At 46.9% G+C, this 22,319-nt stretch overlaps 1 protein-coding gene across 5 annotated transcripts in view; it reads left to right on the top strand.

The window, feature by feature from the left end:
* LOC129831988 (membrane-associated phosphatidylinositol transfer protein 3-like) overlaps nucleotides 1-22,319 on the top strand; it is a 142,548-nt gene that overhangs the window by 113,157 nt on the left and 7,072 nt on the right. For 4 of the 5 annotated variants that reach the window (XM_055895679.1, XM_055895678.1, XM_055895681.1 and 1 more), the window contains 7 exons: nucleotides 266-414; nucleotides 3,744-3,860; nucleotides 17,156-17,272; nucleotides 17,724-17,872; nucleotides 18,184-18,333; nucleotides 21,324-21,507; nucleotides 21,875-22,003. In XM_055895679.1, the coding sequence (XP_055751654.1) occupies nucleotides 266-414; nucleotides 3,744-3,860; nucleotides 17,156-17,272; nucleotides 17,724-17,872; nucleotides 18,184-18,333; nucleotides 21,324-21,507; nucleotides 21,875-22,003 (995 nt within the window). Of the gene's footprint in view, nucleotides 1-265; nucleotides 415-3,743; nucleotides 3,861-17,155; nucleotides 17,273-17,723; nucleotides 17,873-18,183; nucleotides 18,334-20,629; nucleotides 20,885-21,323; nucleotides 21,508-21,874; nucleotides 22,004-22,319 lie in introns of those variants that run through there. The other variant, XM_055895682.1, reaches the window with a different exon arrangement.

Here is a 22,319-nt window from a genome sequence, read left to right as displayed (position 1 = left end):
CTCCAATAAAACCTTATTATCTTGATATTCCTGTGTTCATTCTCCCCCTTCTTTGTGTTTCTCTCTCTCTCTCTCTCTCTCTCTCTCTCTCTCTCTCTCTCTCTCTCTCTCTCTCTCTCTGTGTCTCTCTGTGTCTCTCTGTGTCTCTCTGTGTCTCTCTGTGTCTCTCTGTGTCTCTCTGTGTCTCTCTGTGTCTCTCTGTGTCTCTCTGTGTCTCTCTGTGTCTCTCTGTCTCTGTGTCTCTCTGTCTCTGTGTGTGCCTCAGTTTCCAGCAGCTGGTGGGGCTCTAAGAGGTTGGACTATTCTCTGTACTGTCCAGACGTCCTGACCTCCTTCCCCACCGTGGCACTGCCTCATCTCTTTCATGCCTCCTATTGGGAGTCCACTGATGTAGCTGCGTTTCTGCTCCGACAGGTAACACCCACCCCTCCATATGTATATGTGTGTGTTTGTGGTTCTCGTGACTATTGAGCCTAGAATTCAGATACTGTATACCAACAGTCATTTTTTGTGCTGGGGATTGTGGCTGTGTCTGCTTGCATGCCTGCATGCATATGTGTGTGTGTGTGTATTATGTGTGTGTGGATCTGCTCGTGATATCTTCAGACACTCGCAGAGTGAATAAAACTAGCCAGTGTGTCGTGTCCAATTAAAACCCATCTGACCAGTGACAGCCTTTTAACATTGTCATTAGAGAGCAATGAGATACACTACATGGCTAAAAGTATGTGGACACCTGCTCGTTGAAAATCTCACTCCAAAATCATGAACATTAATATGGAGTTGGTCCCCCCTTTGCTGCTGTAACAGCCTCCACTCTTCTGGGAAGGCTTTCAACTAGATGTTGGAATATTGCTGCGGAGACTTGCTTCCATTCAGCCACAAGAGCATTAGTGAGGTCGTCCATTCACCCAATGATGTTGGGCGATTAGGCCTGACTCGTAGTTGGAGTCCCAATTCATCCCAAAGGCTTTCAATGGGGTTGAGGTCAGAGCTCTGTGCAAGCCAGTCAAGTTCTTCCACACCAATCTCGACAAACCGTTTCTCTATGGACCTCGCTTTGTGCACGGGGCCGACGTCATTCTGAAACAGGAAAGGGCCTTCCCCAAACTTTTGCCACAAATTTGGAAGCACAGTATTGTATAGAGTGTCATTGTATGCTGTAGCATTAAGCTTTCCCTTCACTGGAACTAAGGGGCCTAGCCCGAACCATGAAAAACAGCCCCAGACGATTATTCCTCCTCCACCAAACTTTACAGTTGGCACTATGCATTGGGGCTGGTAGCGTTCTCCTGGCATCCGTCAAACCCAGATTCGTCCGTTGGACTGCCAGATGGTGGAGCGTGATTCATCACTCCAGAGAACACCTTTCCACTGCTCCAGAGTCCAATGGCGGCGAGCTTTACACCACTCCAGCCAACGCTTGGCATTGCGCATGGTGATCTTAGGCTTGTGTGCGGCTACTCGGCCATGGAAACCCATTTCATGAAGCTCCTGATCGAACAGTTCTGCTGACGTTGCTTCCAGAGGCAGTTTGGAACCTGGTAGTGAGTGTTGCGAACGAGGACAGACAATTTTTATGCGCTACGCGCTTCAGCACTCGGCGGTCCCATTTTGTGAGCTTGTGTGGCCTACCAATTCGCGGCTTGGCCGTTGTTGCTCCTAGACGTTTCCAATTCCCAATAACAGTACATACAGTTGACCGGGGCAACTCTAGCAGGGCAGAAAATTGACGACCTGACTTGTTGGAAAAGTGGCATCCTATGACGGTGCCACGTTGAAAGCCACTGAGCTCTTCAGGAAGGCCATTCTACTATCAAATCAAATCAAATGTTATTTGCCACATGCTTACTTACTTACGCCCTTAACCAACAATGCAGTTCAAGAAATACAGTTAAGAAAATGTTTACTAAATAAACTAAAGTAAAACATTTAATAAAATGGAACATCGATACCGAGTCAATGTGCAAGGGTACAGGTTAGCTGAGGTAATTTGTGCATGTGGGTAGGGGTAAAGTGACTATGCATAAACAGTGATTAACAGCAGTGTAAACACATGGGGGGGTCAATGCAAATAGTCCAGTTGGCCATTTTATTAATTGTTCAGCAGTCTTATGGCTTGGGGGTAGAAGCTGTTAAGGAGCTTTTTGGACTTAGATTTGGCGCTCCGGTACTGCTTGCCGTGCAGTAGCAGAGAGAACAGTCTATGACTTGGGTGACTGGAGTCTTTGCCAATTCTTTGGGCCTTCCTCTGACACCACCTAGTATATAGGTCCTGGATGGCAGGAAGCTTGGCCCCGGTGATGTACTGGGCCGTACACACTATCCTCTGTAGCGCTTACGGTCGGATGCCGAGCAGTTGCCTTACCTAGCGGTGATGCAACCGGTCAGGATGCTCTCGATGGTGCAGCTGTGGAACATTTTGAAGATCTTGGGACCCATGTCAAATCTTTTCAGTCCTGAGGGGGAATTGTGGGCAAAATGGTGTTGAATGCTGAGCTGTAGTCAATGAACAGCATTCTCACATAGGTGTTCCTTTTGTCCAGGTGGGAAAGGGCAGATATTTTTTTATGGTGATTGCATGGTTGTGTGCTCAATTTTATACACCTGTCAGCAACCGGTGTGGCTGAAATAGCTGAATCCACTAATTTGAAGGGGTGTCCACATACTTTAAGGAGAAGAGACCAGAGCAGCCTCCCAATACAGTAAGGGGTTGTGTCTCAAATTGCACCCTATTCCCTATATAGTGCACTACTTTTGACCAGGACACATAGGGCTCTGGTTAAAAGTAGTGCTCGATATAGGGAATAAGGTGCTATTTGGAAAGTGCACCCATGGTGTTGCCTGCTGCCGAACCTCAGTCTTTTGTGTGGGAGAGTGATGTGAGGGGAATCAGAGAGTACACAGGAAATAAGAAGTATTATCTATCTCTGCCATGAAGATAATAAACTGACTGATTGTTATCTTGGAACAGTGGGTTTCAGCTCCAATCGATATCCTATCATAGAAATGGATACGGACCTTATGATTCACATCAAGCTTACTTCCAGTGGTTCGCACAAACTTACTGCCCTTTTCATTTATTTACTGTACTGTACTTAACGGCTGGTCTAGTGAAGTCAATTACCTATTCTTACATAATTGCTGTGTAATAAGAGGTTGAATCTTAAACTGGGATCTCGTTAATACAGTCATGGAGTAGAGCTCCTTCTCTCACTGCGACCTCTCCTCTCCTCTCCTCTCCTCTCCTCTCCTCTCCTCTCCTCTCCTCTCCTCTCCTCTCCTCTCCTCTCCTCTTTGGAAACACATCATTAGCCCTGCTGTTTCATTAGCCTGACTACACATTGATTAGGCTAGAGATAGACAGGTTTTTCTTCTCAACTTCTGAGATTAAATGTACATAGAGTCCACTCCATAGCGGATCATCCTCTAGCTATCCTGTTAATACACCTCAATCTTCCTCTTGACAAATGAGCTCCAGTTAGCATCTGTGACTGTGTACGCCTCAAGATAATGACAGTCCTTGTTTCATTCTCTCTAAAGTGTGTTTGAGCACCAGAGGATGAGTATTCCATATAATTGTTTTGTCTGTAGGTCGTGTGACACTCCACTGATAAATGTGCATCAGGTGCCTAAATGTAGACTAGGGATTCTGTTTGAGAAGTGCCGTCATACTGAGTGGACTAAGCCAGCGGTGGATTAATGGACTGTGTGCGTGCGTGCTTGTGTGTGTGTTCATGTAGCTCATACGATGCGACAGTGTGAAGACCCAGGAAGCTGACAGCAAGGACTCAGCCCCCTTCTCTCCATCCAGCCCACGGGAGAAGTGGCTTCGCAGGAGGACGCATGTCAAACTGAAGGTGAGGAAACCAACATGACTTATTAATGGAAGATAAAGGACAGTAGCCCCACACTGTTGATTCTATGGTTATGTCCGAAATGGCACCCTATTCCCTATATAGTGCACTGCTTTTGACCAGGGCCCTGGATAAAAGAAGTGCGCTATATAGAGAATAGGGTCCCATTTGGGACAGATTTGGGACTACTGTTTGTATTGTAGAAAGAAGCCATTTGTAGTACGTTCAATCGCTTTATGAGGAAATTCCAATAAATATTGAATCATCTTTAGGTGAAGTCCGCTCGAGACGTTCAAACATTTTATAATTGAATCTCAGTCAGAGACAAAGCGATAAGGACGTGTGCACACACACACACACACACACACACACACACACACACACACACACACACACACACACACACACACACACACACACACACACACACACACACACACACACACACACACACACACTTTTACCATCAGCTTCACACATCTTTTCACAGCTTTAAACATGTTTGCCTCAATAGCCTTGGTCTCCTATAGATTAACATTAAAATACACAGACACTAAATGGGCAATTTATTTGCTATTGTTGCTTGTGTGTCAGTGTGTGGGCTGAGACTAGAATGTCAGAAAAAAGACTGTTTCATCTTCGATCATTGATGCTAGCACAACAAAACAATTACCTGATGCTCCAGCATAAAAGACAACATGACTACTGCCATGCTGAAAGGTCAGCTCAGTCTATTTCTGGGACATCTTTTTGTCACAGTATATTCAAAGCAAATAATTCAATAACAATGGGCTTTTGTCCTGTTATATGATGTACTGCGTCGCCCACTGGAACCTATCCACAGTATATTTAAGGAAACTGGACATAGGTTTGATTGGACTGTGTCTTACATGCTCAGCTCCAGTCTCCAAGCCTGTGATCTGTCTCTTGTGTAAGTGGTAGAGGAGCAACAACTGGAGGAGGAGCAGCTTGGAGAACATGACCGGAATATGATATCTGTAATAGCCGTACTGTTATACAGTCTCCTGGTGTCCTGTATAGACTTCATCTGGGCACTGCCAGCTCATCCAGGGAAAAGTGATACCATTCAGAGGGCCCTGCCTGGCATCAGTGACGCTGTGACTTCAGTTCACTATCCTAGTAAGGGGCTCTTTGTCACTGATGGAGTGGGGCCACCGCTGTAAGACAGGGGTCCTCCTCTCTTCTCCATCTCCTCCTCTCAGTGTGTCTGAGGGCAAGGTGAACTCACCACGCACCCGGTGTGATAGCGATATGTTCTGCTTTTTTCTCATAAGACAGACATTCATGCAGAGAGATTCAGCAGTGACCTGTAGTAGAGACATGTGGCAAATGTTCAGATATTAGAATTAATCTGGCCTTTCAGCCTATTCACAGACAGTGCTGCAGGCATGCCAGTGTGTAGAAGTGTGTGTGTGTGTGTGTGTGTGTGTGTGTGTGTGTGTGTGTGTGTGTGTGTGTGTGTGTGTGTGTGTGTGTGTGTGTGTGTCATGCTGAGATGCCACAGCTTCAGCATGGCTCAGTACTGGCAAAGATTAATTATTGACAAACTTAATCAAAATGCAAATTGCGTTGTGTCTGGAAATGTTTAATTGCTTCATTAGATGACATTAGCTGGGGTCCCACTATTCATGATACAGGGACTACCACATCAGTCTACACCATATAGTATGTTAGTGTGCTCAAACTAGGCTCATGGAGCTATATTGTAAGAGTATTACGTAGACCTTGATACAGTTCCTCACATTCTGTCACGATCGTCTTGAGGATAATGAGTGGACCAAGGCGCAGCGTGTGAAAAATATATCTCTTTTATTTGAGACGAGTGAAACACGAAACGAACACTTATAACCAAAACGAAACAAAACAACAAACGACCGTGAATCTACAAACGTAAGTGCGATAACAAAAGCTACAAACGTTCTCCATAGACAATTACCCACAAACGCATAATGCCTATGGCTGCCTTAAATATGGCTCCCAATCAGGGACAAATGAAAGACAGCTGTCTCTGATTGAGAACCACTCAGGCAACCATAGACATACCTCGACACATTCACTAAACACAACCCCATACACTAAACCCAACACCCCCTTTACCATATAACCACCCAAGACGAGACAAAACACAAACATTCCCCATGTCACACCCTGACCTAACTAAAATAATAAAGAAAACAAAGAATACTAAGGCCAGGGCGTGACAGTAACCCCCCCCCCCCCCCCAAAGGTGCGGACTCCAGCCGCAAAACCTAACACAAAAGGGGAGGGTCCGGGGTGGGCCTTCCTATGGCGGCGGCTCGGGTGCGGGACGTGACCCCCACTCCACCATTGTCAATACCCGCTTTGGTGGCTCTGGAAGATCCTGGCTGACTGGCGGCTCTGGAAGATCCTGGCTGACTGGCGGCTCTGGAAGATCCTGGCTGACTGGCGGCTCTGGAAGATCCTGGCTGACTGGCGGCTCTGGAAGATCCTGGCTGACTGGCGGCTCTGGAAGATCCTGGCTGGCTGGCGGCTCTGGAAGATCCTGGATGGCTGGCGGCTCTGGCTGCTCATGGCTGGCTGGCGGCTCTGGCTGCTCATGGCTGGATGGCGACTCTGGCCGCTCATGGCTGGCTGGCGACTTTGGCTATTCATGGCTGGCTGGCGACTCTGGCCGCTCATGGCTGGCTGGCGACTCTGGCTGCTCATGGCTGGCTGGCGACTCTGGCTGCTCATGGCTGGCTGGCGACTGGCTGCTCATGGCTGGCTGGCGACTCTGGCTGCTCATGGCTGGTTGGCGACTCTGGCTGCTCATGGCTGGCTGGCGACTCTGGCTGCTCATGGCTGGCTGGCGACTCTGGCTGCTCATGGCTGGCTGGCGACTCTGGCTGCTCATGGCTGGCTGGCGACTCTGGCTGCTCATGGCTGGCTGGCGACTCTGGCTGCTCATGGCTGGCTGGCGACTCTGGCTGCTCATGGCTGGCTGGCGACTCTGGCTGCTCATGGCTGGCTGGCGACCCTGGCGGCTCCTGACTGACGACCGGCTCTGATGGCTCGGGACAGACGGGCGGCTCTAATCGCTCGGGACAGACGGGCGGCTCTAATGGCTCGGGACAGATGGATGGCTCAGATGGCGCTGGGCAGACGGATGGCTCAGACGGCGCTGGGCGGACGGATGGCTCAGACGGCGCTGGGTGGACGGATGGCTCAGACGGCGCTGGGCAGGCAGGCAGCGCAGACGGGGCTGGGCAGACGAGCAGTGCAGGCGGCGTTGGGCAGACGGCCGACTCTGACCTGCTGAGGCGCACAGTAGGCCTGGTGCGTGGTGCCGGAACTGGTGGTACCGGACTGGAGACACGCACCTCAAGGCTAGTGCGGCGAACAGGAACAGGGCACACTGAATTCTCGAGGCGCACTATAGGCCTGGTGCGTGGTACCGGAACTGGTGGTACCGGGCTGAGGGCACGCACTTCAGGGCGAGTGCGGGGAGAAGGATCAGTGCGTACAGGGCTCTGGAGACGCACAGGAGGCTTGGTGCGTGGTTCCGGAACTGGTGGTACCGGGCTGGGGACACGCACCTGAAGGCTAGTGCGGGGAGAAGGAACAGGGCATACTGGACCCTGGAGACGCACATTAGGCCTAGTGCGTGGTGCCGGAACTGGTGGTACCAGGCTGGGGACACGCCTCTCAGTGCTAGTGCGGGGAGCAGCAACAGGACGCACAGGACTCTGGAGATGCACAGGAGGCTTGGTTCGGGGTGTAGGCACTGGTGGTAATGGGCTGGAGACACGCACCACAGGGCTAGTGCGTGGAGGAGGAACAGGGCTCTGGAGACGCACAGGAGGCTTGGTGCGTGGTGTAGGCAATGGTGGTAATGGGCTGGAGACACGCACCACAGGGCTAGTGCGTGGAGGAGGAACAGGGCTCTGGAGACGCACAGGAGGCTTGGTGTGTGGTGTAAGCACTGGTGGTACTGGGCTAAGGGCACGCACCTCAAGGCGAGTGCGGGGTTCTGGAACTGGAGACCTGGTACGTGGCGCCGGCACCAGAGAGCTGGTGCATGGGGCTGCCACAGGAGAGCTGGTGCGCTGAGCTGGCACAGGCTGTGCAGGGCTAGGGAGGCGCACAGGAGGCCTGGTGCGTGAGGCTGGCACGGTCTTCACCAGACGGCTAGCCCGCACCTCAGGATGAGTATGGAGAGCTGACTCAGGTGGCATCAAATCCCCAACACGCTCCGTCGGGCGGATGTCGTGCCTCATGCACCAAACCAGCAAATCCCTCATTACTCTCTCCTCCAATTTCCCCATTACATCCTTCACAGTCTCTACCTCGCTCACCTCCAATACCGCCCTCACCGGCTCTTTATAGTAATCAGGAGGAGTTGGCTCAAGTCTCCTGACTGACCCAACTACACTCCCCGAGAGCCCCCCCAATACATTTTTGGGTGTGACTCGCGGGCTTCCAGCCTCGTTTCCGTGCTGCCTACTCATATCGCCTCCTCTCGGCTTTAGCTGCCTCCAGCTCTTCACGAGGGAGGCGATATTCTCCCGGTTGAGCCCAAGGTCCCTTACCTTCCAGTATCTCCTCCCAAGTCCAAGAATCCTTTATGCGCTGCTACTGCTGCTGCTTAACACGCTGCTTGGTCCCGTTGTGGTGGGTAATTCTGTCACGATCGTCTTGAGGATAATGAGTGGACCAAGGCGCAGCGTGTGAAAAATACATCTCTTTTATTTGAGACGAGTGAAACACGAAACGAACACTTATAACCAAAACGAAACAAAACAACAAACGACCGTGAAGCTACAAACGTAAGTGCGATAACAAAAGCTACAAACGTTCTCCATAGACAATTACCCACAAACGCATAAAGCCTATGGCTGCCTTAAATATGGCTCCCAATCAGGGACAAATGAAAGACAGCTGTCTCTGATTGAGAACCACTCAGGCAACCATAGACATACCTAGACACATTCACTATACACAACCCCATACACTAAACCCAACACCCCCTTTACCATATAACCACCCAAGACGAGCCAAAACACAAACCTTCCCCATGTCACACCCTGACCTAACTAAAATAATAAAGAAAACTAAGAATACTAAGGCCAGGGCGTGACAGGTTCCTGTTCTTTCTTTGAATTGGATAGTATTTTTGCCCATGCAGCTTGTTCTTCATTAGGTATGTGTGTGATGCCCACTGAATGAAATGTTTCAGTGACTGTAGGAAGTCTGTTTATTATTATACTAAAATATATATAATATGATTGTGGGCATATGGACTAACCATTCCGCTGGTTGGGTAAAAAGAAAAATAAGAAAAAAAAAGTTCAGTTAGCACTCCAAAGGGGAGTCAGGGTTTTTTTTTTTTTTTTTTGGCTTTGTTTGGTTAGGACAGTTTCTCAGGAAAATGAGTATCGAGGGAGCCATACAAGCCCTGTTACAAGCGGCGGCCACCCAACAAGAGGCAACTAGAGCTCAACAAATAGCTCATCAGGATGCAATGCGAATGTACCAGGACACGTTACAGGTCCAGCACCGCACCAACCAGTTGCTCAGAGAAGAGCAAGAGAGAAACACCCGGGAGTTAAGAGAAGGCCTAAAGGGGCTAGCGGACCAAATTGGGGCTCAATTACCAGCTGCAAATACCCAGAGGCGGGCCAATCATTTTATTCAAAAAATGACAGCACAGGATGATGTGGAAGCATATCTTACCACCTTCGAAAGGACTGCAGAGAGGGAGAAGTGGCCGAAAGAAGAATGGGCAGGGCTTCTGGCACCATACCTTGCAGGGGACGCTCAAAAAGCGTATTTCGACCTGGAGTTGACAGATGCACAGGATTACGATAAACTAAAGGGAGAGATTCTGGCAAGACTGGGAGTGACCGATACCGTGAGGGCACACCGCTTTCACCAGTGGTCCTACCGATCTGGACAACCTCCCCGAACACAGATGTTCGACTTGACTCACCTGGCACGGAAATGGTTGCGACCGGAGACCCAATCCTCCACCGAGATTGTCAAAACCATCGTACTCAACCAGTTTCAGCGAGGTCTACCCCAAGAAGTGCGACGATGGGTTGGCCAGAACGAGGTACTTTCCGCCGACCATCTCGTGGGCCTAGTTGAACGGTATTGTACGGCAGGAACAGCTGAGCAGGCACAGGAGGAAAGATTCCCATTCCCCAGGCCTGGGCGAACCAGCGGACAGGGTAAGACTGTCCCAACAGGTGGAGGGGGAAGAGAGCAGCGTGGGGGCATGAGGAAAGAATCAGAATCGGGCCGAGACACTAAGGGAGAAAACGGAAACCGGGACCTGGGGTCGAGGGGGTCTCCCGCCCGAACGCCTATTATCTGTTACAATTGTAATCGACCAGGACATATTGCAGCCTACCGCCCTATTAAAGAAGAGCCAATGCAATGTAACCTCTGTGAAAAAGAAGATGATATGTGGTATGCATGTCCTGTTGTAACCACTGTACTTGAAAGATCAAGAAACAGACATATGTGCAGGGTGACGGTTGAAGGGAAAGAGGTTGAAGCACTGCTGGATTCCGGCAGTATGCTAACCCTGGTCGTTGCAAACCTAGTGCCAACTCATAAACTGGATACAAGTCAGGATATCAGTGTTACATGCATTCATGGGGATACCCGTCTGTACCCCACAGCCGTAGTGAGCATACAAACAGAGGACGATCTGCTGAATTGTAAGGAGGTTTTACTGGCCAGGAATTCAGGCTGAAGTGGCTCGGCATTGTGGAGAGTGCCCGGAGTGCCAGTTAACAGAAGCCCGTTAGTGCCACTCCCCATAATCGAAACGCCATTTGAGAGGATAGCGATGGATATAGTGGGCCCACTACCCAAGTCCGCCAGAGGACACCAATACATTCTGGTCATTCTAGATTATGCCACTCGCTACCCAGAAGCCATTCCCCTTCGGACGATGACTTCCAAAAATATTGCCAAGGAATTAGTGCTCTTGTTCACCAGGGTAGGGGTTCCAAAGGAGATCCTTACTGACCAGGGGACCCCCTTTATGTCCCGCCTTATGGTGGACCTTTGTAAATTGTGGCAGGTGAAACAGTTGAGGACATCGGTTTACCATCCTCAGACGGACGGGCTGGTTGAGAGATTCAACAGGACCCTGAAGTCAATGCTCAGGAAGGTAATCGATAAGGATGGGAAAAACTGGGATTGCATGTTGCCGTATCTGATGTTTGCCATTAGAGAGGTTCCTCAAGCCTCGCTGGGGTTTTCTCCCTTTGAGCTGGTATATGGGAGGCACCCCCGGGGAATCTTAGACATCGCCCGGGAAACCTGGGAGCACCAATCCACCCCGTATACTAGTGTCATAGAGCACATCACGGCAATGCAAGACAGGATAGCCACAGTCATGCCCATCGTCTGAGAGCACATGAGACAAGCACAAGAGCACCAGCGGCACACTTATAACCGGCAGGCTACCCTGAGGGAATTTCAACCGGGAGATAAGGTGTTAGTGCTGATCCCCACGGTAGAGTGCAAACTACTAGCCACATGGAAAGGACCATATGAAGTACTGGAGAGAATAGGAGAAGTGAATTATCGGATCCGACAGCCAGGTCGACGGCCACAGGAACAGATCTATCACATAAACCTGTTAAAAGCATGGAGAGAGAGAGAAACACTAATGGTCACATACCCTACACACACTCAGGGGGCAGCCAAAGTAAATATTTCACCTACTCTGTCCCCAGCACAAGTACAGGAAGTAAAGACCCTGATCCAGAAAAACAGAGATGTGTTTTCAGAAGTACCCGGCCGAACTGAGGTTACGGCTCACGATATCGTTTCCCTACCAGGGAGAAAAGTGAGCATGAGGCCATATCGGGTACCCGAGGCTCGACAGGCCGCGATTAGAGCAGAGACAGAGAAAATGTTGACAGCTGGAGTGATCGAGGAGTCACATAGTGAGTGGTCTAGCCCAATTGTGATGGTCTCCAAGCCCGATGCGTCTTTGCGGTTCTGTAACGACTTTCGGAAGGTAAATGAAATCTCCAAGTTTGATGCCTACCCCATGCCCCGAGTAGACGAACTACTGGAGAAAGTTGGTAAAGCTCGGTACATTACGACCCTGGACCTGACAAAATGGTACTGGCAAATTCCTCTGACCCCCAGGGCCAAAGAAAAGACAGCCTTTGCAACCCCTGACGGTTTGTTTCAATACACCGTCATGCCATTCGGCTTACACGGGGCCCCAGCCACCTTTCAACGGCTCATGAACAAGGTCCTAAAACCGCACAAGGCATACGCCGCAGCTTATTTAGATGACGTGGGAATCTACAGCCCTGATTGGGAATCCCACTTACCCCGGGTACAGGCGGTGTTAGACGCCCTTAGAAAGGCAGGGCTCACGGCGAACCCTGCCAAGTGTTATGTGGGGTTAGGGGAAACAGAGTATCTGGGATACACCGTGGGAAGAGGGTTAATCAAACCCCAACGTAAGAAGGTGGAGGCAATTAGAGAATGGCCGAAACCAGTAAATAAGAAGCAAGTTCGAGCCTTCCTAGGGCTGACCGGTTACTACCGGAAGTTCATCCCAAGTTATGCCACAGTGGCCGCCCCACTCACCGACATGACTAGAGCCAGAGGGCCAAACATGGTCAAATGGGATGAAAGGGCCACCAAAGCATTTAGGACATTACAGGAGGCTCTCTGCTGTAATCCAGTGCTGGTGGTACCAGACTTTGAGAAAGAGTTTGTGGTTCAGACGGATGCCTCAGAGGTCGGCTTGGGAGCAGTGCTATCCCAAGAGGTAGAAGGGGTGGAACACCCCATCCTGTTTTTAAGCAGGAAGCTGGAACCACGGGAAACCAACTACGCGGTCGTTGAGAAAGAAGCGCTGGCAGTAAAGTGGGCTCTAGAAAGCCTGAAATACTACCTGCTGGGGCGCCACTTCACCCTCATCAGTGACCATGCCTCACTCACCTGGATGCATAGGGCTAAAGAGAAGAACGCTCGGGTGATACGGTGGTTTTTGAGTCTCCAACCGTTTCACTTTGACTTGAAACACAAAGCAGGGAAGGAAATGGGAAATGTGGATGGGTTATCCCGCATGCACGCATATTTTGCTGCGGTAGCCCGACCTAGGGGGTCGGATCTAGGGGGGGAGATATGTGGCAAAGAAGGGGGTCGAGTGATAAATGGCAGATATGTGAGAGCAGAACTAATAAACGGGCTCTGCCCGATTACTAAAATGGCCACCCCGATCAGAACCCCGAGGTTTGCCACAATGATATTAAAATATACTGATTATTGTTTTTCCTTTAGATTTTGTAACCAAACAGTCAAATCGCAGGAATTCCAATCACTGTTCTTGGTGCTGTCTCCACTTGTAGCCTAGGCTATTTGACTGTTCGTTTGTTTACCATTCACGTGGTAAAGTCAGTAACAGGCCATATAATTGGCGATGGTAGGCTTATCTTATTATAACGTTTGGGCAATGTTCAATTGTCTATGGCTCGAACATGCAGTGCATTTTCAAAATGTGAATGCAACGTGTGTTGTCAATTATTTCCATGTTGAAGCCAATAAAAACAAACCACATCTTTGTTATAACTAGGTCTATTGTAGGGTTACTGTATGTTATAACTAGGTCTATTGTAGGGTTACTGTATGTTATAACTAGGTTTATTGTAGGGTTACTGTATGTTATAACTAGGTCTATTGTAGGGTTACTGTATGTTATAACTAGGTTTATTGTAGGGTTACTGTATGTTATAACTAGGTCTATTGTAGGGTTACTGTATGTTATAACTAGGTCTATTGTATGGTTACTGTATGTTATAACTAGGTCTATTGTAGGGTTACTGTATGTTATAACTAGGTATATTGTAGGGCTACTGTATGTTATAACTAGGTCTATTGTAGGGTTACTGTATGTTATAACTAGGTCTATTGTAGGGTTACTGTATGTTATAACTAGGTTTATTGTAGGGTTACTGTATGTTATAACTAGGTCTATTGTAGGGTTACTGTATGTTATAACTAGGTCTATTTTAGGGTTACTGTATGTTATAACTAGGTCTATTTTAGGGTTACTGTATAGTGTTTAATAAACCATCTTCAATGGATAAGACAAACATCCATGCCTCCTGCCGAAGAGCCCTTAGGCCCATGTGTGCACACATTGCCTTTTATGCTCATAATACGAGAGATGTGATTTGTGATATCACGCTTATGAGCCAATCCTACACTGAACAAAAATATAAACACAACATGTAAAGTGTTGGTCTCATGTTTCATGAGATGAAATAAAAGATCCCATAAATGTTCCATATCTACAAAAACCTATTTCTCTCAACCGTTGTGCACAAATTTCCTTACATCCCTGTTAGTCATCATTTCTCTTTGCCAAAACAATCCATCCACCTGACAGGTGTGGCATATAAAGAAGCTGATTATACAGCATGATCATTACACAGGTGCACCAACACAACACAATGGCACATGTGTCTCAAGTTTTGAGCGAGCGTTCAATTCGCATGCTGACTGCAGGAATGTCCACCAGAGCTGTTCCCAGATAATGAAATATTAATTTCTCTGCCATAAACTGCCTCCAACGTCGTTTTAGAGAATTTGGCATTACGTCCAACCGGCTTCACAATGGGTTTTGGCAGTTTGAATGCATGAGATCATGAGGCCCATTGTGAGGCCCCTTTTTTTTAGGTATTTGTGACCAACAGAGGCATATCTGTATTCCCAGTCATGTGAAATCCATAAACTAGGGCCTAATTTATTTATTTAATTTAACTGATTTCCTGATATGAGCTGTAACTCAATAAAATATTTGAAATTGTTGCATGTTGCGTTTGTATTTTTGTTCAGTATGTTTAGAAATATTGTTGTTGTTTTAAAATACAGATTGATTGTTTTCCATTGAATTAGATAAGAAACCAAACTTACTAGAAAGATTCACCATCCATGGATTTAGGTTGAGAAAACATACGGGCTTCGAATGCAATGTAATTTTGGCTGCTATTTCTGAAGAAGATGGTTTGGTGATGTTTATAAAACATTACATTTGGGAGCAGTATAACATCTTTCTCTTTATATTGGATCTTTATCCAGCTCCTGTGAAAAGTTTGGATGTGTGTAAAACCCTCCATAGTCTAAGGTGCCTTGACTGTATTATATGCCCACGGGGAGGAATCATGGTGCCTGTAACTGTATTTAGACATTGTAATGCCCGGGGTGTCATGGATGAAAGGAGTCAAACGCAGGAGACAGAGAGTTCAGAGTAGCGTTCCAAATTTAATTCCCCACACGGGTGAAAACACGACGCTACTCTAAAACAAATGCTTCACCACAAACAAAGTGAGAAACACGAATAAACACAAACCAACGAACACGTACCCTGACACACAAGAATGTACAGACTGTACACACAACAATCCCGCACACCCAGCAGGCTGGGCTGCTGGGTAATAAAGCCCCACAAATCACACTAACCACAAACAGGTGTCAATAATCAACAAAAAAGGAGGGGGGGGGGAAGTCAGTAGCAGCTAGTAGGCCGGTGACGACGACCGCCGAGCGCCACCCGAACAGGAATGGGAGCCACCTTCGGTGGGAGTCGTTCCAGACATAGCCTATTTTAAACAACTTGTTGTTTAATTTGTAAATTAGAATTATATACTTTTTAGACCTTATCAATAGCCTAGTGAATTTAATCTTGCTTATTGACTATGTTTGGCATGTCCATGTCCAGACTGTATTTGACCTGTATCAATGTGAATGCTATAACCGATGTTTAACAATGTAGTTCCATATTGAAGCAATGTAATTAGAACATTGTGGACTGTAAACATTTCAATATATGTAACGAATATGGGGCTGGCTATTTAACCCACGAGGCTATAGCGGACTAACACTTGAATTGGAGTTGATGAAAACACAATACGTAAATAAACAACTTGAAGCAACCACATATTTAGCCATTGAGCATGTTCTGATTAGCCAGTGAGGCGTCAACCCTCGACACACACACACCTTGTTTATTCATCAAAACCCAGCCCTTTCGCGCCACCGCCAGCTACTGCTCCCATAATTCCAGTTGTGAAAATAGCAAAAATATTTCTGACACACTCTCGCACCTATAGCGCTACAACCCTTAGAAATTACCCTCTAAGTGTTCCTGAAAGTTTCATTCAGTCAAACCTGTCCCCAATTACTCTATCACCAACCACCTGTGGTTATAACTTATGTTATGACTGAGGTAACGCAGCATGGCATTACTGTAACAGAGCCAGGGAACTACATCTGCAAACTCCTCTGCTTTCATTTGTCATTAAATATCCTACCAGCTCAGCAATGAAGTTGGTTTGTGTCCCAAATGGAACGCTATTCCCAATGTAGTGCACTACTTTTGACTAGAGCCATATGGGCCCTTGTCAAAAGTAGTGTGCACTACATATTGAATAGGGTGCCATGTGGAGTTAGACGATTTCTCCTTAGCTCAGCTCATTTAGGGTTATTCATCCTGCTCTTTGAAATGAGATGTAGTGAAGGGGAACCAGAACCCCACTGCTACTGTAGCCAGGCTTCATGGAGATTTGACACCCTCTTTTGGTAAGGTCTTGTAGTGCACACTTCTGAGACTCCTTCACCACACGTTTCAAATGTGATGCATCAAAACAGGGATAAGTTGAAAAATAGGGCTATTTTTCATCCTTCTTTTGACATCCCATTTCCTCCTGCCGATGTAAACACTACGTCTGAGGAGGAGTGATGCAGAAAGTAATGAAAGACAAATACGGAGTCCCAAATGGCACCCTATTCCCTTTATAGTGCACTACATATGACCAGGGATCATAGGTCTCTGGTCAAAAGTAGTGCACTATATACGTAATACACTCTTAGAAAAGAGCGTTCCAAAAGGGTTCTTCGGCTGTCCCCATAGGGTAAATCTTTTGGTTCCAGGTACAACCCTTTTTGGTTCCAGGTACACCCCTTTTTGGTTCCAGGTACACCCCTTTTTGGTTCCAGGTACACCCCTTTTTGGTTCCAGGTACAACCCTTTTTGGTTCCAGGTACAACCCTTTTCGGTTCACTGTACAACCCTTTTCGGTTCAATGTAGAACCGTCTGTGGAAAGGGTTCTACATGTAACCCAAAAGGGTTCCATCTGGACCAAAAAATATTCTTCAAAGGGTTCTACTTGTAGGTTCTAGATGGCACCTTTTTTCTAAGAGTGTAGGGTTCCATTTGGGATGCACAAACCCAAAGAGAAGTGACAGTAAATCTCTTCTCCTCATGCAGAATGTGACTGGCAACCACAGGGTGAATGATGTCATTGCCACAGAGGAGGGACCACAGACGCTGGTTGGTCGGTTCATGTACGGCCCACTGGACATGGTGACTCTGACTGGAGAGAAGGTGACGACACAACACAAGACACTGCATCTCAGTCCAAGAGGCGTCACTGCAGTACCTGGTTCAAATCCAGGCTGCATCACATCCGGCCGTGATTGGGAGTCCCATAGGGCGGCGCACAATTGGCACAGCGTCGCCCGGGTTTGGCCGGGGTAGGCCGTCATTGTAAATACGAATTTGTTCTTAACTGACTTGCCTAGTTAAATAAAGGTTAATTATAAATGTAAAAAAATTGCAAACACTATTTGCCCTATTTACAACACTACAGTTGCAACACTTTTAAAAGTGTCTGCATTTCAATAAAGTGAAATTGATACTTCTCTTATAGTGGTCTGACAAAGGAATTTGCTTTGACAGACGTCAATACTAAAGTTTATCGAAGGGAATTAAATTGCGGCCCTGAACCGTTCGTTATCATATCCTCTTATCATGAATCTATCTTGTCCTCTCCCAGGTGGACATTCTCCTGATGACCCAGCCCCAGTCCGGCCGCTGGGTCCACTTTGACACAGAGGTGACCACCAGTAGTGGCAGAGTGGTCTACACCATCCCCAAGAGCAAGAAGCTGGCCACCGGGGTCTACCCTATCAAAATGATGGTCAAGTAAGCAAACAACTCCTTTTTATTTCTTATTGATATGCAACCACAGCATGTTTGTTATAGTATGTTATAGTATGTTATCAATAATGAAATGGATGCGGGTTGGGACGAGTTCCCATGAAAGTGGAGGAATACTGAATTGAATTACGGCCCATACCAGTGATGGTGGTAAAGTACTGTGAAGCTCTAACAGTGTACTCACAGATTGTTGAATAACAAGGAACCCCAGAGGTGCTGCGGCTGTGAATTACCACCGTACCTACAGTAGCAATCATTCTCCCCCTCTCCCCCTCTCTTTACCTCCTTCTACCCAGGGGAGATCAGACGAGTGCAGAGGCCTACCTGACGGTGCTGCCCAGGGGGATGGAGTGTGTGGTGTTCAGCATCGATGGCTCCTTCGCGGCTAGCGTCTCCATCATGGGCAGCGACCCTAAAGTCCGCCCCGGAGCAGTGGACGTCGTCAGGTAACTCATGCGTGCGAGTGTTTGTGTGTTTGTGTTTGTGAATGTGCCTTCCAGCTTTTCTTTGATTAAGGAGCAGTTCAAGCAGAGAGAAATTATTAATGGAATGTAAATGATAACTCAATTTCAACGCCTACAAGTCATCTGTTCAGCTCAGAATATGATCCTTGTATTTTGTCACATTAAAGGGAGTTTGAAGGAAATTGCTAACTAGTGTTAGCGCAATTGCTAACTCGAATTTTGTTATTTGACAGCTTTATTCTAAAATGGATGAAAAAACAAAAAAATCCTCATCAATCTACACACAATAGCCCATACTGACAAAGCGAAAACCGTTTTTAGATTATTTTGCAAATGTATAAAAATTTTAAAAACAGAAATACCTTATTTACATATGTATTCATGATCTGTGCTATTAGACTCGAAATTGAGCTCAGGTGCATCCTGTTTCCATTGATCATCCTTGAGATGTTTCTACAACTTGATTGGAGTCCACCTGTGGTAAATTCAATTGATTCGACATGATTTGAAAAGGCACACACCTGTCTATATAAGGTCCCACAGTTGACAGTGCATATCAGAACAAAAACCAAGCCAGGTCGAAGGAATTGTGCGTAGAGCGCCGAAACAGCCCTTTGGCAGCAGGGTAGCAAAAAAAATCTGCAGTATTGAAGGTCCCAAGAACAAAGTGGCCTCCATCATTCTTAAATGGAAGAAGTTTGGAACCACCAAGACTCTTCCCAGAGCTGACCGCCCGGCCAAACTGAGCAAACGGGGGAGAAAGGCCTTGGTCAAGGAGGTGAACAAGAAACCGATGGTCATTCTGACAGCGCTCCAGAGTTCCTCTGTGGAGATGAGAGAACTTTCCAGAAGGACAATCATCTCTGCAGCACTCCACCAATCAGGCCTTTATGGTAGAGTGAAGCCACTCCTCAGTAAAAGGCACATGACAGCCCGCTTGGAGTTTGTCAAAGGCACCTAAAAACTCTCAGACTGTGAGAAACAAGATTCTCTGGTCTGATGAAACCAAGATTGAACTCTTTGACCTGAATGTCAAGCATCACTTCAGGAGGAAACCTGGCACCATCCCTACGGTGAAGCATGGTGGTGGCAGCATCATGCCGTGGGGATGTTTTAGCGGCAGGGACTGGGTGACTAGTCAGGATCGAGGCAAAGATGAACGGTTCAAAATACAGAGAGATTCTTGATGAATGCTTTTCAACCGTTCGCTGCCTGCACCCGCACGCCCGACTAGCATCACCACCCTGGACGGTTCCGACCTAGAATATGTGGACATCTATAAGTACCTAGGTGTCTGGCTTGACTGCAAACTCTCCTTCCAGACTCATATCAAACATCTCCAATCCAAAATCAAATCTAGAGTCGGCTTTCTATTTCGCAACAAAGCCTCCTTCACTCACGCCGCCAAACTTACCCTAATAAAACTGACTATCCTACCGATCCTCGACTTCGGCGATGTCATCTACAAAATAGCTTCCAATACTCTACTCAGCAAACTGGATGCAGTTTATCACAGTGCCATCCGTTTTGTTACTAAAGCACCTTATACGACCCACCACTGCGACCTGTATGCCCTAGTCGGCTGGCCCTCGCTACATGTTCGTCGTCAGACCCACTGGCTCCAGGTCATCTACAAGGCTATGCTAGGTAAAGTGCCGCCTTATCTCAGTTCACTGGTCACGATGGCTACACCCACCCGTAGCACGCGCTCCAGCAGGTGTATCTCACTGATCAACCCTCATCCCGCCTTTCCTTCCAGTTCTCTGCTGCCTGCGACTGGAACGAATTGCAAAAATCTCTGAAGTTGGAGACTTTTATCTCCCTCAACAACTTTAAACATCTGCTATCTGAGCAGCTAACCGATCGCTGCAGCTGTACATAGTCCATCGGTATATAGCCCACCCAATTTACCTACCTCACCCCCATACTGCTTTTATTTATTTACTTTTCTGCTCTTTTGCACACCAGTATCTCTACTTGCACATGATCATCTGATGATTTATCACTCCAGTGTTAATCTGCTAAATTGTAATTATCCGATTTATTGCCTACCTCCTCATGCCTTTTGCACACATTGTATATAGATTCTCTTTTTTTCTACCATGTTATTGACTTGTTTATTGTTTACTCCATGTGTAATTCTGTGTTGTTGTCTGTTCACACTGCTATGCTTTATCTTGGCCAGGTCGCAGTTGCAAATGAGAACTTGTTCTCAACTAGCCTACCTGGTTAAATAAAGGTGAAATAAAAAATAAATAAAAATGAAAATCTGCTCCAGAGCGCTCAGGATCTCAGACTGGGGCAAAGGTTCACCTTCCAACAGGACAATGACCCTAGGCACACAGCAAAGACAACACATGAGTGGCTTCTGGACAAGTCTCTGAATGTCCTTGAGTGGCCCAGCCAGAGCCCGGACTTTAACCCGATCGAACATCTCTTGAGAGAACTGAAAATACCTGTGCAGTGACGCTCCCTATCCAACCTGACAGAGCTTGAGAGGATCTGCAAAGAAGAATGGGAGATACTCCCCAAATACAGGTGTGCCAAGCTTGTACCATCATACCAAAGAATACTTGAGGCTGTAATCGCTACCAAAGGTGCTTCAACAAAGTACTGAGTAAAGGGTCTGAATAGTTATGTAAATTTGATATTTCAGTTTTTTGTTTTTTATATAAATTTGCAATTTTTTAAAAATAATTAGCTTTGTCATTATGGGGTACTGTGTGTTGCTTGATAACGGGAAAAAAATATTTAATCGATTTTAGAATAAGGCTATAAAAAGTAAAGGGGTCAGAATACTTTCCGAATGCACTGTACCTTTAACTTCCTTCATACTGGGCATAAGAAATAATAAGGAAAAAAAAGAAAATAAACCAGAAATCTCAGAGGAATATTATTGATGTCAGTCTGTCTTTATGTTCAGTGAAAATTATAATTCTCAGAGGAATGTATCTATTTATCTTTGTGTCCAGACACTGGCAGGACCTGGGCTATCTTATCATCTACATCACAGGGAGGCCAGACATGCAGAAGCAGCGTGTGGTGTCATGGCTGTCCCAACACAACTTCCCCCAGGGCATGATCTTCTTCTCTGAGGGCCTGGTCCATGACCCACTGAGACAGAAAACCATCTTCCTCAGGAACCTAGTGCAGGAGGTACATTACTTACATTATACAGTGGATATATTTTTCTTGCTCTCTATCTCAACTCCTTGTCTTTGTGTATATCTCCCTCTTTTTCTTTCTCTCTTTATTTTTCTCACCCCGTCTATATATCTCTCGTTCTCTTTTTTTCTCTCCCTTTCTTTCTTTCTCTCTCTTCCTTCCTCTCTTTCTCACGCACACTTCCTTGGTTCTCACATTGACATTGACTGTGGGCCTCCATCCCTCTCTGTCTATCTCCCTCCCTCCCTCCCTTTCTTTCGTTCGTTCGTTCGTTCGTTCTTTCGTTCTTTCTCTCGCTCTCTCTCTCTCTCCCTCCCTCTCTGTCTCTCTCTCTCTCTGTTCTATCTCTCTCTGCCAGTGTCACATTAAGATCAACTCAGCCTATGGCTCCATGAAGGACATCTCCGTGTACAACATGCTGGGTCTGAGTCCTTCCCAGATTTATATTGTGGGCAGGCCTTCCAAGAAGTACCAGAATCAATGCCAGGTAGACATCAGGGGACTGTACACTCCGTTTCTACTTTTCTTTAACGATCAAGCTAATGGCATTGACTCACTAATAGCTGTCGATTGTGTTTTGATGTATCTATTCCGGTCTGTCTGTGGCTTTTGTTCTTTCCCGTCACTCTCCATCTCTCTCTACCTGTTTAGTGTTTTATTCTTTATCTAACATGGCCACTCTCACTAACTCTCTGTCTCTGTCTCTGTCTCTGTCTCTGTCTCTCTCTCTCTCTCTCTCTCTCTCTCTCTCTCTCTCTCTCTCTCTCTCTCTCTCTCTCTCTCTCTCTCTCTCTCTCTCTCTC

The sequence above is a fragment of the Salvelinus fontinalis genome, chromosome 33 (assembly GCF_029448725.1).
Source record: "Salvelinus fontinalis isolate EN_2023a chromosome 33, ASM2944872v1, whole genome shotgun sequence".
NCBI classification, from domain to species: domain Eukaryota; kingdom Metazoa; phylum Chordata; class Actinopteri; order Salmoniformes; family Salmonidae; genus Salvelinus; species Salvelinus fontinalis.
The sequence above is the reverse complement of the archived record's forward strand: the minus strand, read 5'-3'. Positions and strand labels throughout refer to the sequence as shown.